The sequence below is a fragment of the Puma concolor genome, chromosome A1, assembly GCF_028749965.1.
Source record: "Puma concolor isolate L17-30 chromosome A1, mPumCon1.1.hap2, whole genome shotgun sequence".
Classification (NCBI taxonomy): Eukaryota; Metazoa; Chordata; class Mammalia; order Carnivora; family Felidae; genus Puma; species Puma concolor.
Window position 1 is genome coordinate 95,904,196 of NC_141667.1, and position 16,834 is coordinate 95,921,029.

A 16,834-nucleotide genomic window follows, 5' to 3' on the forward strand; every position below is an offset into this window, starting at 1 on the left:
AAAATCTTTTATCTCTAAAGCATGCACTTACCTAAAATTAAGGTAGGCCAGTTTGCTATCCTTGCCTTCAGTCCTTGATGAAATATTTCATGAAGAAACATAATTGTTTCACTATAAAAAATTGAAAAATAATATAATCTAGTCACTTCTTTGTCAAAGAAGTCCACTGAGTCCTTAAAGCCTTAATAAATACATGATTTGCATGCCTCCCAGGGCCTCCAAATTGTATACACAATAATAACATGGATTATACTAGCCCTCATAAACCAATTTGTCTTTCAAACGATCTCGAAAATTCTGAGCTAGGCTTCAACTACTGGAAGACAGTAAACACCAAATCATTGGCATATAACCCTCTTCATTATGTTTGATAGCAACATCTTTCTACTGTTAGGATTTAACACTACAACTGATAATCAAAAAATTAGTTATGATCCTTTTTCTCTTCAGTTTGATTCTAGATGATAACTAAGGGAAAAGACTCCCTCTTTCACTAAAATGAGTTTTGACAGGAAAGAGGGGAAAAGAATCCACAGCAAAGATTTGGCAGAACTCTACCATAACCGCTCCTAAGACACCCAAGATGGAAATGTAAAAGAATCCTCTGAAAAGGACTAAGCCTACACAGAGATGCTATAAGGAGAACTATGCATAGAGATCCAAATCTCTACAAGGTTCAAGACGAGCAGTTACCAAAGTAACTTTTGCTTTCTCCTCATTACAATTAATTCATTGGATTGAGCCTCTAAAGCCTTTTCTTAACTAGCACATCCTACACAATCAAATACATAATTATTCATGTAAGTGAGATATTCTGGTTTGTTGTAAGTCAAATTCAATTACAATAAACATCAATGGGAAATCCTTAACTTTTTCCAAATGGTCCATGAAACAAAATACATATGGCTTGAAGATGATAATTTGTTTTTCATTTATAGCAATTTTAACTAAGCAGTGTTTGTTGTTCAAGGATTTCAACCAAATCTAGTTTGGCAGATATTGGGGTTTTTTTTGTATTTTTTTTATTTTTTAACATTTTTATTTATTTTTGAGAAACAGAAAGAGATGGAACACTAGTGGAGTAAGGGCAGACAGAGAGGGAAACACAGAATCTGAAGCAGGCTCCAGCTCTGAGCTGTCAGCACAGAGCCTGACAAGAGACTCGAGCCCACAAACTGTGAGATCATGACCTGAGCCAAAGTCTGACGCTCAACCGACTGAGCCACCAGGCACCCTTAGTTTGGTAGATACTGTATGTTAGTCTTTCAACCTCCTTTCTATTCTCCTTTTAGGTGGACATGATGGAGAGCTACAGCTAAACTTCCCAGACTGCCTTGCAAATGAGGCTCCGAATGTAAATTCAGTTCCACCAGTTGCACCAATAGGTGCACCTGGTAAGACATGAAAAGTAGGAGAGGCCATCTTCCTATTGCTGAAAATCAGTCATGAAGATGTGAGTGTTTCAGGGGCAATTTCAGCACCCAGCTTCGGTGTTCTAGTTTCTAGGCAACAGCTTCCTAGACCTGAGAGGCAGATATGGTGGCAATGACAGTGGCTGTAGTTCCCTAACTTCTGAATCACATCTACAGTGCTGTGCTCTTGAACTCAAAGCTCCAGGGGAGCAGTTCCCTGGCTTTGCTCTTCCAGCTCTTCCAAAGAATTGTATAAGCAGTGAAAATGTCTGCATAACTTTAGAGAAAATTACACAGTAATTTTGTCCTTAAACATCCTTTGTCCTTAAAATGTCCTTAAATGCAGGCTGGGAGATGGACAAAATAAAGGAGATTAAGAGCACACTTCTTGTGTTGAGCACTGAGTGATGTACAGAATTATTGAATCATTACACTGCACATCTGAAACTAATATAGCACTGTATGTCAACTAAACTTCAATAATAAAATAAAATAAAATAAAATAAAATAAAATAAAATAAAATAAAATAAAACAAAGTAAAAAAAATAAATGCATAAAAAGCCTAAATCTTTAAAAAGCCAAATTAAAATATATTGCAGTAACTTTTTGTTCTTTTTCTTTTAAAAACAAATTTGTTTGACTAGAGTTGATACATAGTATTACATTACCTTCAGGTGTACAACTTAGTGATCTGACAAGTTTATACCTTATACTATGCTCACCACAAGTATAACTACAGTATGTCCCATTACATCATTATTACAATACCAGTGACTGTATTCCTTATGCTCTGCCTTTTATTCCCATGACTTCTTCATCCCGTAACTGGAGGCCTGTATCTCCCTCTCTCCCCTTCACCCATCTTACCCAACTCCTCAACCCTCATGTGGCAACCAACAGTTTATTCTCTGTATTTATGGGTCCGATCCTGCTTTTTGTTTATTTATTTATTTTTAGATCCCACTAATGACTGGAATCATATGTGTATTTGTTTTTCTTAGTCTAACGTGTTTCAAGAAGCGCGACAGGTTCCAGGGCCATCCACACTCCCTCCGATGACACAAAGTCATCCCTTTCTATGACTTTGTAATATTTGATATTACTTGACAGCTTTTGATGTTTTCATGTTGTTTTTACTTTTGAACCATGTAAATTTCTTCAAAAACAAATAAATGTATTCAAAATAAATAAGTAAGTAAATAGATGAATTAAAAAATAAATAAATAATTTTTAAGTAAAGCACCCAGGCACTCCCTTTCTCCCCTTCTCCTCTTCCCTTGTTTATTTTTTCCATAGTGCTCATCACCATATAATATACTACACATTTCACTTATTTACTATTCATTGTCTTCCCACATCAAAATTTAAGTTACATGAAGGCAAGGGTTTCTGCTTTGTTCACTGATGAACACTCAGCAGGAAGGACACTATAAATATTTATTGAGCAAATAAATTTGCTAGAGATTCTCAGGCCCCCTGTTAGTTTTTCTTCTTCCTAAAGTATGTCCGTATAAATCACATGTAAAGACCCATTACTCACTCCATCTCCCTCAGCTTATGAAGATTATCTTTCCCAACACACACACGCCTACACAATGACAAGAAAACATATGTCACACAAAGAAAAGACCCAGAAAACTAAATGCCATGATTCAAGATAAAGACATGTAAACTCACACAAATAATGAAACAAAAATGATAGCTTTCTTATTTTTAATATCATAAGCTCATAAAGGTGAACTTATGATTCCTATTCTTTTAAGAGTAAAGTAAAAATTCTTTTAAGAAATAGAAATGGGTTTTTCACATGACTCTTTGATTTACGCCAAGACAAACCTGTTGAGAAAAATGCTGCTGACATCATCATGGCTGATGGGAGGCTTCTTGGAGCTGGCTGCCATTCGCAGGGGCCGGAGGAAGCCATTGACCAGGATGTAGAGCTGGTGAACATACTCCGACTCAGCTTCAACCATGGTGAACACAATCTGGTTTCTCTTCCTCATGCTTTCAGCATGAGGAGAACAAATGTAATCCTGCACAATGGTCTTCCATTTCCTTCTACACAACCATCCTCTCATGAAGCTCTGAACCTACAGAACAACAACAGAAAGAATCTCAGGGAGGTGTGAGGCTGTCTTTGAATGAGCCTATCAGTAAGGGTTTTCATTCCACGCCATATAAAACACTGCTTTTTTGTTACAGCGCTAATGGTCCCATCACTAGAATAAATTGTGGCAGGCTTTTCCAGATAGCAGAAAAAATAGGATTTAAAAATAACATTTTTCTCAGTGTCACAAGTTTCTTCCATATCTTAAGCTCTTTAAGACTGCCAATATGGACACCAGAATGTGATAATATTACATAATTCGTTATTAACATGTTAATAAAGAAATACATTGAAGGTTTACTCTTTAACAATATAAAATCAGATACTAAAAATTTTTAATTGTGTTAAAAAAGCACATAACATAAAATTTACCATCTTAACCATTTTTAAATGTATAGTTAGTTCAGTAGTGTTAAATATTTCACATTGTTGCACAACAGATTTCCAGAACTTCATCTTGCAAAACTGATACTCTATACCTACTGAACAACTCCCCACTTCTCCCTTCCCTCAGCCCCTGCTACCCACTATTTTACTTTCTGTTGCTGTGAATTTAACCACTTTAGATAGCTCATGTAAGTAGAATCACACAGTATCTACCTTTTTGTGACTGGTTAATTTCACTTAGTATACTGTCCTCAAGGTTCATCCATGTTGTACCATGTGCTAGGATTTCCTCCCTGCTTACGGCTGAATAATATTCCATTGTATGTATATTTTGTGTATCCATTCATCTGCTGATAGATATTAGAGTTGCTTCCAACTCTCAGCAATTGTGAATAATGCTGCAGTGATCATGGGAGTGCAAATGTCTCTTCCAGATCCTATTTTCAATTATTTTGGATCTATACCCAGAAGTGGAAATGCTGGATCATGTGGTAGCTCTATTTTTAATTTTTTGAGGAATGACCGTACCGCTTTCCACAGCAGTTGAACCACTTCACAATCTACCAACAGTGCACAAGGGTTCCAATTTCTCAACATCCTTATCGACACTTAGTTTATTGTTTTTATAGTAGTCATCCTAATGGGTGTGTGGTGACGTTACACTGTGGTTTTGATTTCTATTTCTCTGATGTTTAGTGATATTGAGCAGCTTTTCATATGTATATGACTTCTCCAAAGATCACATGTATATTATTTCATCTTTGGAGAAATGTCCGTTGCCCATTTTTAAATCAGGTTATTTGATTTGTTGTTATTGAGGGTTTTTTCACGAAGCTTAAAAAAAAATAAGTGTTAGACATCAGCTCATCTGACCCCTTCTGTTTATAGATGAGTAAACGAAATTTCATGGTAAGTCACACAGGAAAGATGCAATCAGAGTTGGCATTCTTTAACCTGCTTTTTGTTAAGTCTAAGGATTCTCTCTCAGCCACACGGTGAAAACACATGTGAATGATTTGCAATGGAGATTATTTTGTGAAAAGAAACATGAAATATAATTAAAAATCGATTCTGTAGACAACATGATAGCCTCTAAAATTGATCTGAATTCCCTAGGTATGATTTGAAAAATAACAGACAAACCTGTACGTTTTAGCCAACAAATATTTACTAAACATCTTTCAAGTGTCCAGGTAAATGCTGGGGGCTAGCCAGAAAGGTGCATGTCATAATCCTTAACCCCAAGGCTGAGCACTAACCTGCTGGGTAACTTTGAACTCCAGTCCTCTATTTTCTCACCTACAAAATAATGGACCAAAAAAATCTGAAGTGCTTGCTAAATATAAAACAGTTATATGATTATTTATTAGGGTGTGTCATAGCTAAGTGGCAGATTCAGCCACAAAGCAGGTTACAAATCCATATATGATTGACAGCATTAAATGACTACCAAATCTCTTTTTGGTATTATTGTTATCTAGTCAACATATTCTTACACTCCTTATTGTTTCCCTACTATTTCACCCATATGGACTAAACTGTCATGTATTTAAACAACTGCTCTTCTGTTGCAATGTTTAAAATTCTTTCATTTACCTACCAATGTTGTCATCATACTATCAGTGTTAATGCAGGCATTCACACAGCTGTGATGCTTCAAACAATAAAAATTAGCCACATTTTAATAGAATTATGTGGGGGAATTTATATGCACATTATCTGGAGAAATCTAATGGAAAACTTCTTTGTCATATAATAAAGTTCAATTTTTGGTTCCTTGAAGATAAAAAATTATGTTGATATTTGCCAAATCAGAATAGAGAAACTAATTCATTTAAAACACTTTTTGCCACACAGACATTAGAATGACTGGGCTATAAAGCACAATAGAATTAATTTCAAAGCCTACTTAACAAGTTCAAAAATATATTTTTTAATTGCTTCTACTGAGAAACAGGAAGGTATAAAGTGTAAAAAGCATTTATTTTATCACTATTCTTCCATTTAACAGAAATATTTTCAAAAATCACCTTAATCAAATTTTGTGTTAAACACAATCTTTCTGTTTACTTAGTCAGGTGTTGCCTGCTGAGCTGGTGTACTTTTCATACTAACAGACCAGTTTCTACCAAAAAAAAAAAAAAAAATCCTGAAAACTGTACTTCACTCATCTCTTTGTTTATAGACAACTTCATACTACTAAAAGGCAAGAGCATTAATCTTGTAACAATAACATAAACTCAATTCAATTCAGAATGTTTTGAATTCTAAGAAATTAATGGTGATATTTCACTTTTTATTCCTTAAAAACTGAAAACACTTCAATTTAGTTCTTAGAAGCATTTCTGTATCAAACTCTGAGCAATGTTTCAAGTTTTGTTACAATTAAAGGGGAATAATTATGTAGCATATAAACAACAAGAATAAGAAAAACATTAAGATGAAATATAGATTTGAAGGTATATATCCATAAAAAAAGTTCTATAACTGTGAAGCTTTTCACATAATGGTCACAAAGCTAAGTAGATGATTTACACAAGCGAATTAAGATAATAGAACTCAAAACCTAAAATGACATAAATCAAATACAGTAGACCAGAGTGAGTACCAGTGTCTGTCTAACTGCAAAAGTTGTACACAGGGGCACCTGGGTGGCTCAGTCGGTTAAGCGGCCAACTTCGGCTCAGGTCATGATCTCGCGGTCATGCCCCGCATCAGGCTCTGTGCTGACAGCTCAGAACCTGGAGCCTGCTTTGGATTCTTCCTCTCTCTCTGCCCCTCCCCTGCTCATGCTCTATCTCTCTGTCTCTCAAAAATAAATGAACATTAAAACAAATTTTTTTTTAAGTTGTACACAGGAATAAGTGACAGTTTAGTAAGAAGATCTGTTGATCGTGTGGATGTTAAACAAGAAAGTAATAATGATAATAAAACAGAAATCTGAGATGTATTTAATTAATAGTCTCACATGTTCAAAAAAAATCCTTTCTAAATAAGCACTGAAATCTAAAGCTAAAAGAAATATTTTTAAAATGTCACTTAAAAATACTCCCCTATACAGACAACGGAAACCAATTTGACAATAAATTTTATATTTAAAAAAATAAATTAAAAAAAACTACTCCTCTAGGGGCATCTGGGTGGTTCAGTCAAACATCTGACTCTTTTTTTTTAATGTTTGTTTGTTTGTTTGTCTTGAGAGAGAGATAACAAAAGCAGGGGGAGGGGCAAAAAGAGAGGGAGAAAGAGAATCCCAAGCAGGCTCTGGGCTACAAGCACAGAGCCTGATGCTGGACTCGATCTGACAAACCAGGAGATCACAACCCAATCTGAAATCAAGAAGGGACACTCAACCAACTGAGCCACCCAGGCGCCCCAAGCCTCCCACTCTTGATTTCAGCTCAGGTCATGATCAAGCTCCTGAGATCAAGCTCCATGTTACGCTCCATGCTAAGCGTGGCATCTGCTTGGGATTCTCTCTCTTCCTCTCCCTCTGCCCCTCCCTGTCTCACATGCATCTGCACACATGTACTCTCTCTCCCAAAAAACTAAATAAACATGAAAAAAATACTCCCCTAAAATATGAAAATAGCACAAAATCAGGAGGTTCTACAGCACTTACTAACCCAACTTAAGAACACTATTGTCTTAATGTCTGGTTTTGACATCCTTTCCACAGAGGGTCCATAAGGGGATTCCCAGAACTGGAAAAAAAATCTCAAGCTGAAACTTTTCCAAAGTAGCCATACCTGTATCACTCTGAAAGGCAAGTCTGAGAGCCATTAGAACAGATATACCAAGGTGATTCTCAGCTCAGGGACAGGGGAACAAAGACATCACTACAGGACAGACAACTGATCACCATGCTTTTCCAAAGCCAGAAACGCCCAACATCCTACCTTTTTAATCTTCTTGATATCTGGATCCTCATCCTCTTGATTACTTTGGTAAGGCCTCATTCGTTCCTTGGTTTTATTAAGAGCGATAATCTATAACACAAAATTGGCCCATTTCATGACTTGGGAAATACCAGCTTATAGCCATAACTCACAGGAGGTAATGCCTACAAGGTAGCTTAGGAGGTCCTCAGGAAACTTTTACTTTTTATGCATCCTTCCTTCCACTGGTTCTGAGTCAAGGAAAGAATGAACTTCACACCAAGTCTGTTCAGTTATGTTGCCAACAGAGGTGCTTATAAGAAGCAACTGTGGAAAGTGTGAACTGGGATCTGGGTTAGGAGAAACGTTAGCCCCAAATTTGGCCCTGACTGCCAGTGATGACTAGGCCAAGGCCTTCGGGGGAGCTGAGTGACATACTGCTTGCCAATCTTGCCCAATGGCAGCTGCCTGTAATGCCCTGGGGTCCCCAAATGCAATGACATTCAGCCCAGAGCTCTTGCTTCCCATAATCAGCCTGCAGCCTTCCACACAGGTACACAGAGTACAGCAGGCTCACAGGATTCCTTGGGAAAATGGTAACTGCAAACGGAACTTCAGAGCCCTGGGGTTGACCCAAGACAACCAAGAAAGGTGAAAAGGTAAAAAGAAGTGAAATGATCCAGGATCTCCTTATAGCTCCAACTCAGTTATGTGACCTGTGGGGCAATTCAAAACCAGATGGCTGCCCAAATACACTTAGCAACAAAAATCACTAGCCTACTGCTCAATTGCAGGCTCTTAGAAAGGTAAGAACCTACGCAACCTTACCAGCAAGCATTTGAAAAGTTAAGAATCATAATTGCTTCCTCTGACCTGTCTTTACATTTTGTCACCAGTAACAAATACACACTTCTGCCATTTTCTGGCAGAGAAGTAGGAAAATAAAAGGAGTAGAAAATAAATTATGGCTCCTGCCAAGCGACCACACAAGACGTACCTGCTACTGACAGTTTGGGGCTGCAAAATCTATATTCAGACTAAAATAGAACATAGTGAAGACAGATAAGCATGCCCAAATAAATATTGGGGAACATTGCTTGGTGCTGAGTTTCTCTTGTGGAGTAAATGCCACTTAGCAGACAAGCATCTGCTCTGGCTTACTGTGGCAAAGAGAGAACACAATAATTTTGTCTTAAATTACAGTGCCTGATATAGTCTTTTAAAATGCAGGTTTGCTAAGTTTTCTGTTGTTGTTTTCACTATATGAGATTTCAGGGTTGAATCGGGAAGTTAACAACACTAATGATACGGTGAACATGGTCTGCAACTCATCACCAGAGAAGCAATCAGATCCCAGGTGGAATCAAGCTTATACTCATGCTCTGGAAACTGGAGGTGATGTACACAGGCAGAAGGAGGTGAAAACCTCTCACAGGATTCAGTGCGTCTTGGAGGAAGGTATAAAGAAACAAAGAGGAAATCATTGTCCAATGACCGTAAAAGTAACAAGAAAGTTACTTTCCTTGTAACTCAGGGCTGAGGCTCTTAGAACTCACAAATTTCTTGTAACTCAGGCCTGAGGATCCTGAATTGTTCTGTCAATGGGATACAATTAGTAGTAGGTTTCATCTGTCCTATCTGCTCTTTGAAGCTAAGAAAATGCTAATGCACCTCTAGTCAGAAAGAGGGGGGAAATCTTGTTTTCCACATTCCTCTTCAGGTCTTCGGTTATCTACCGCTTCCCACGAGTAGTAAATAACACTCGGGTACACTCGGGTTTCTATATGTGGACAGAAGCACTTGTGAGCATGGGTGGATCCAGGACCACCACTGAGGCTGGAGATACAATGACCATGCTCTGTTCTCACTGGGACAATCTCACAATCGGGGGGTGCAGGGCCTCTGAAGTTCACCCTCAGAGGGTGGGGGTGGAGATGGAGGGAGACAGGAATTCCAACTTGAGGAAATGCCTTATACTTCAACTCCAATGTGTTTTTCAAAATTCTAGGGGGAAGAAAGTTGAACTCCTTAGAATAGAGAAACAGTAAAGTCTTCCTGACTTCATTTCTGGTCCTTCCTTAGTTATCGTTTGGGAGTTTAATCTATGACAGATTCACAATTATCATTACTATTATAGTCAACCTAAAAACAGTTACATTTTATAATCAACTTCTGAATATCTGATCAAATGAAGGACATCAGGAGCACAAAATAATTAAAAAGCAGCATATTACTCTGGTATTTTAATGTAGTGTATTTAACTAATTCTAACATAGACTAGATTTATTCTAACACAGATTAGTGGTCTGACATGTACTCGCTGATGGCGAAGGAACCAAGTTTGGGATGAAAATTTTGCCCTGATAGGCCTTATGTAATTTTGAGGAGATGGCAATAAATGCATAACAATGAGGAGGAATCTAGTAACTGGGAAGTACCTCTGATTTAAGTCTTTCAATTTCTGTATCTTGATCTTCAAGTTGATGCCGGAGTTGGTTAGCTGCAATTTTTTCCGTCTCTACGATCTGAACTAGATGAATGTACTTCTGCATTAACACTTCTCTCTCAATCAAAATGTCTGCATAACTTAAGAGAAAATTACACAGTTAGTCAATGAGATACTGTTCTACGGCAGTTTCATACAGAACAGCATATAGTATATTTTAGAAAGAAACCATAAATGTCGTTTGATGGCTAACTCTGCTTTATGTAAATATTAACTTCGGGCTTGCATTTGGTATCATTTAACAATATACAATTTGAATCATTTTACATATCCCTTACTAAGCTAAGAGTTCATTTAACTCTACAGAATTTGGATCATTGCCATTTTACATATCCTTCACTAAGAGGTCATTTAATGATGGCTGCCATTAGCAACTTTGCCATATAAGTCAGAAAAGTGCAAAGGAAATCTATCATTTCATAAAGAAAAAGATGCTTCTCCTTTAAAAAAAACTGAAGTCTTGAACTGATGGTACACACTTGGTCCCCAGGGACGATACTCAAAAATATTTCATTAGCTAAGTGTCTAGACAATCAGAACAGGCCCGCCCCCAAGTAGAATGAATGAAGCAACCATCAGAACAGGCACTGGCTGGAATGGACTATGATGACTATACCGGTGACTACCAGCCCTGCTCGGCTCTCTTTAGGATCGTGAGACCGTTAACATTTCTTTCACAAATCAACAGGAGCAAAATTTCATTCTAAACATAAGTGTAGATTCTTGGGCCCTAACACCATCAGCCTCACCTGTTTCCATTTCTTTGGCCAAGTGTGTGGGAAGCCAAAACTCCCTCTTAGATTTTTACTGACTATGCAATTCTGTAGCACCTGGAATTTTGCCTCTAGATCTTGTTGCACTATTTGAGGTGGTAAAAGGTATGTTCTCCATTCACGTAATCTTTCCCAAATGATCTGATAATTGTAATAATTAATAATTACTATTTATTGAGTGCCTCAGATGTCCCATATATATTCTCATTTTATCCCCCCAGCAACCCCAGGAGATAGGCTTTATCATCCCAATTGTACACAAAAAGATTTTAATCTTCACAGAGGTCACACAGCTAGTAAGTGGCAAGGTGGGATCAAATCAACATATGTTTGACCCTAAGCCCATGTTTTGTTTCATTTTTTAATGTTTATTTATTTTGGAGGGAGAGAGAGAGAGAAAGAGAGAGGGACAGTGTGAGTGGGTGAAGGACAAAGAGAGAGGGAGTCACACAATTTGAAGCAGGTTCCAGGCTCCAAGCTGTCAGCACGGAGCCCGATGCAGGGCTCGAACTCACGAACTGTGAGATCATGACCTGTGTGAAGTCGGACGCTTAACCAACTGAGCCACCTAGGTGCCCCGACCCTAAGCCCATGTTCTTAACCACAAGCTAAACTGTTTCTCTAATAAGGAATATCACAATGAATATAAACAAGAATGTTGCAGCAGACATGTCCTGAGATACTGCCCAATCTTCTATTCACTTACCTCTTACCTCTTCGTTGAGAACTTGGGTCATAGCAGCCATGTTTTTACCACAAAATCTGCCCTCATGACTACATTACACTGGTCTAAAAAGAGGTAACTGGCCCAAGCTAAACCAACTAGAGTCTTTCTCCTTGGAGTCTGGTACTGTATCTCTTATCTGTTTGCTTGAACTGATATGATATAAACTTGGAAACTCTGGTTACCATTGTCAGGTAGCCGTATTTGGCCATATCATGCCAAACAAAGTGAGTCTGCTGAGAAAGAAAATAAGATGTTCAAGAAAACAGAGATAAGAGAGACAGAAAGGTAACGACTATCTGTGTTCCTGTCAACTTGCTAGTTTCTGGTTCCTGACGCTCATGTTAATTGAATATAATTTTTACTCTTGGGTTCAGTGAGATATTAAAATTTCTGTCTAATAAGTTCTCCGCAACCTCAACTACTTTGAAATAGGTTTGTGTTACTTAGAACTAAAAGAGTCTTAAGACAATCCTAAAATCACAATTTTAGTTCAATGATCTCAACATCCTCAGCACTTACATCATGTGTGCTATTAGTGTTAGAAAAAAAACATAGTGTCAGCAATATTTTAAAGTCACTTGTTCTAAGAAATCACCCTAAGAGAGTAGAAAGGAAGGCTGTGTGAGTGGGAGGAGGTTAAAAAAAGAAGAAGAAAAAAAAGAGCAGAGTCTTCAGAGAGATACGCTTTTAGGAACTTTAAAAGGAGAAAATAGTAATAGAACATGAGAAAAGTAGCTATTATAATAAAAATTATGCCCTTTTCATCATTTTTTACTAATTTATTACTAATTTATTACTAATATATTTATTACAAATTTATTACTAATATATCAAATTGGTATTAGGTAGCAAAACAGTATTTTTTTTTTCTCTTATAAAAAGTCCAGTCCAGATTGTGTGGATGAATTCATGCAGACTCATTACCCACATCTGTCTCCCTTCACTTCCAAGGCCTCACTGAAGTGCTAGGAAAATTATTTTCTGTTTAAAGAATGAAACCATAACAGCATTATAAAACAGGAAAATATGCCATCCACAGACCAGAAGTTTTAAGAAATTCCATGAAGAGGAAAACCAAGTAGAATCCGAGTGGTGGGAAATTGAGAGCAGAGGAAACCACACAAGGAGACACCTCGCATAAGCACGCTTCCCACCAAGGTGGCCAGAGCTCCAAAGTTGGAATCAAACATTCAAAGAAATGGAGTAGGGGGTGATCATTAGAGTCTTTCATTAAACAAGGGCCTTCACAACATCTGCAAGTTAGACTCCTCCTCTTCCCAACTCCCAAAGTAAAGAAATAAAAGGCACAACTGGCAGTAGTGACATGCCCTCAAGTCACAGCCCAGGATCTGCTCTCTGTAGGAAAAGGACCACGTCCTAAAGAAAGCTCCAAATGAGGATGCTAGACTCAGAGAGAACAAAGCTTGACTTTACACCAGACATCCACCGTGGACAGAGAACCAGAAAAGGGTCAGCACTAAGAGGGACCAGGAGTGAAATACATGTATTCTTTTTCTATTGTGAACAAATTACCACAAGCTCCCTGGTTCAAAACAACACATGTTTCTTATCTCACAGTATCTGTGCATCAGGGGTCCAGGCTCAGTTTAGCTGGGTCCTCAGCTCAGAGACTGACACGCCTAACACTGAGGTACATTCTCACCTGGAGGCTTGACTAGGGAAGAACCCACTTCCACATTTATTCAGATTGTTGGGAAATTCATTTTCCTGAAGGTATACAACTCATGCAGCTTGGAGAGCATCTTTGACCCCAGAGATCTCTGACCCCAGTCTCTCCTTGAGGGCTTCCAACTGATTAAGTCAGGCCCACCCAGGAAAATCCCATTTAATTAACTCAAAGCAACAGATTTTTAGGATCATAATTACGTCTGCAAAATCCCTTTTCCTTTGCCACATAATGTAACCTAATCAAGGGGGTGACCACTCGGCATGTTTGTCATTTACTAATGGCTAATAGCAAATCGCAGGTTCCACCTGTACACACTGAAGGGTATTGGAATTACACAAGGGGGAATTCTAGCCAGCCTCCCCAGTGCCTTCCCACATACCTGAAAAGGAAGTCTGTATAAGTGACACAGATGTAAACACAGGCCAGCTACCTATAATAACCCACAAGGTCCTTCATTTAGAAGGAAAGATCACTTGAGACTTGGAAAAACCAACCCCCAAAAGAAAGGCCTCTGCAATTGGCAGTAGTACCTAAGACAGCCCTTAGTGATTCCTTCTTTCTGGTATTCATACCCTATGTAACCCCTTTCTCTTCAGTGTGAGATGGACCGGGGTGACTCACTTCGAAGGATTAGAATATGGCAAAAGTGATAGAACGGCACTTCCAAGATCAGTTTACAAGGAGACTCTAGCTTCCCTCTTGCTTGCCTTCTCTTATTGTCCTACTGGTTTGTTCTGAGGAAGCCTACACCATGTTAAGAGCTGCTGTATGGAGAGGTCCACATAGACAGACACTGAGAGAGGCCTCTGGCCAATAGCTGATGAGGACAGGACCTGAGGCTTCAATGCACAACTGATAAGGAAGTGAATCTTGCTAACAAACATGTGAGCAAACTTGGATGTGGATCCTTCCTCTTTGAGCCTTCAGATAAGACCTCCAAATTGTTGCCTTATGAGAGACCTTCAGGCAGAGACGCCCAGTTAATTCCTGACCCACAAACACTGTGGGAGGACAATAAAATGTTTGCTGTTTTAAGCACTGTGGGGTAAGTTGTTAAGCAACAATACATAAATAAATACAGCCCCAAATGAACAAACAGAAAATATAATAAACAGGATAATCCAAACAGAGATATATTACCTTCAGAGAGATATGGAAGGATATTAGAGTCATAAGGTAACAAGGGGCTGCTATGGAAAAGAAGGAACTAGGTAACAAGAAGAGTTCTTGGAAACAAAAAATGATTATTGGGACGCCTGGGTGGCGCAGTCGGTTAAGCGTCCGATTTCAGCCAGGTCACGATCTCGCGGTCCGGGAGTTCAAGCCCCGCGTCAGGCTCTGGGCTGATGGCTCGGAGCCTGGAGCCTGTTTCTGATTCTGGGTCTCCCTCTCTCTCTGCCCCTCCCCCGTTCATGATCTGTCTCTCTCTGTCCCAAAAAAATAAATAAACGTTGAAAAAAAAATTTTTTTTTAAATGATTATTAAAATTTCACAGGTCAATGAATGCGCTAAATGATAAAGCAGACACGATTGAAAACTAAGCTAGGTGGCTGGAGACATAAAGAACACTGAACAAGAACAACAAAAAGAAAAACACAAAGAGATTGGAAATAGGGAAGAAAACCTGAGCAAAAATGAGTATAGATCCAAGAGATCTAATATCTACCTTATGGGAGTTCCAGAATGGGAAAAAACAGAGATTGTGATGGGGAAGAAATAAGCAAGAAATGGAAGAAAACTTCCCTGAACTGAACACAGCACAGTTCAAAGAGAAAGCATAATCTAAATGCCAGACAGGATAAATGAAAAAATTTCATACCCTGATACATCCTGGTAAAATATCAGAGCTCTAAGGATAGGGAACAATTATAAAAGCCTCCAAAGAGAAATCACAATTTATCTAAAGAAAGCAAGAATCAAAATGACATACTTGTCATCAGTAACCTGGGACACTAGATCACAGTAGAAAACTGAAGAAAAAGTCTGAACCCAAATTCCCACACCCAGGCAAGTGCCAGTTCAAGACAGAAGCCGTTTACTAACGATCACATTTACTATCGGAGAAAAATTATGAGGAGGCTTTCCAACCAAACAAAACAGAATACAAAGACAAGAGTTAACATGGAATGCAAGAATACAAGCCCGCAGAAGTAATAAAAAAAAAAAAATGCTAGAAAGAAATTAAAATATTCTCCTTCAAAAAGCAAGGATTCAAGTGCATGATTATATTTCGTTCTCCATGGTATCAAACACCAGTCTTAATACTTTGGAAAATATTTATAAAACCATGGTTTTTTATTTTGTTTTCTCTCATTGGTTTTTTATTTTGAGAATCAACAGAGGCTTAATTAAATTTAGGAACAGAAGGTAAATGTTTAAAAGTTTATAAATAGAGAGTAAATAATAAAGTAATAAAACCTCAGTTTGTGGAAAGAAGAGAACAATAAAGAAAGACACATTAAATGTCTTAATTTACTTACCTTTCATAGCAGAGACTCATTACACGCTTCTCAAAGTTGACAAAGAGAGTTAATTATATTATTTTAAGACATAAACAACCAATTTAAAAGCCAAGAATATGTAAGTAGCAAAAACTGAGGGGACAAAGGGAGAGTAGGTAAATGGTTTTGCAAGGGTGTTAAATTCTTTTCATCTTTATAGCGGGGAACCAACAGTAGGGCCCAAAGTCATTAAATCAAGAAGTTAAGGACATCATGGAATATAATATGTGAATAATTAATAGCGAGAGAGAAAAGGACGTACTTAAAGAGTAAAAATTGTTTATCAAATTTGGTCAAGAGTTTGGGACACCTGGGTGGCTCAGTCAGTTGAGCATCCGACTCCTGATTTTGGCTCAGGTCATGATCCCAGGGTCATGGGACTGAGCCCCATGTTGGGCTCTGCACTGACTATGGAGCCTGCTCGAGATTCTCTCTCTCTCTGTCTCTCTCTCTCTCTGTCTCTCTCTGTCTCTCTCTCTCTCGTCCTCTGTCCCTCTCCCCCACTGGCGTGCTCTCTCTCTCAAATTAAAAAAAAAATTGGTCAAGAGCTTCAGGAATGATAATATTCCGTACCAGCAAAGATAAGACAAAAGGGGTACTCTGTACCAGAGCGAGACAGTCTAGGAGACAACAACACAACAAGTATCAAGACAGCTTAAAATGTCATCCTTTGTCATAGTCGTTTCAAGTATAATAATCTAACCCAAGGAAAATAAACAGTGACTTGCACAAAGATGTATAAAAAAACAAGATTTTCATTCATTAAAACAAATATAATAAAACCGAATCTAAATATAGATGCATATAATATGAAAGTGATGAAACAATGGAATGATACAAGCCATTTAAAGT

At 38.1% G+C, this 16,834-nt stretch overlaps 1 protein-coding gene across 2 annotated transcripts in view; it reads right to left on the minus strand.

The window, feature by feature from the left end:
* RASGRF2 (Ras protein specific guanine nucleotide releasing factor 2) overlaps nt 1–16,834 on the minus strand; it is a 247,373-nt gene that overhangs the window by 143,009 nt on the left and 87,530 nt on the right. For both annotated transcript variants that reach the window (XM_025924243.2, XM_086697680.1), the window contains exons 3-6: nt 10,224–10,371; nt 7,807–7,896; nt 3,250–3,503; nt 32–111 (exon numbers count right to left, since the gene is read on the minus strand). In XM_025924243.2, coding sequence (XP_025780028.1) covers nt 32–111; nt 3,250–3,503; nt 7,807–7,896; nt 10,224–10,371 — 572 coding nt within the window. The remainder of the gene's footprint in view (nt 1–31; nt 112–3,249; nt 3,504–7,806; nt 7,897–10,223; nt 10,372–16,834) is intronic.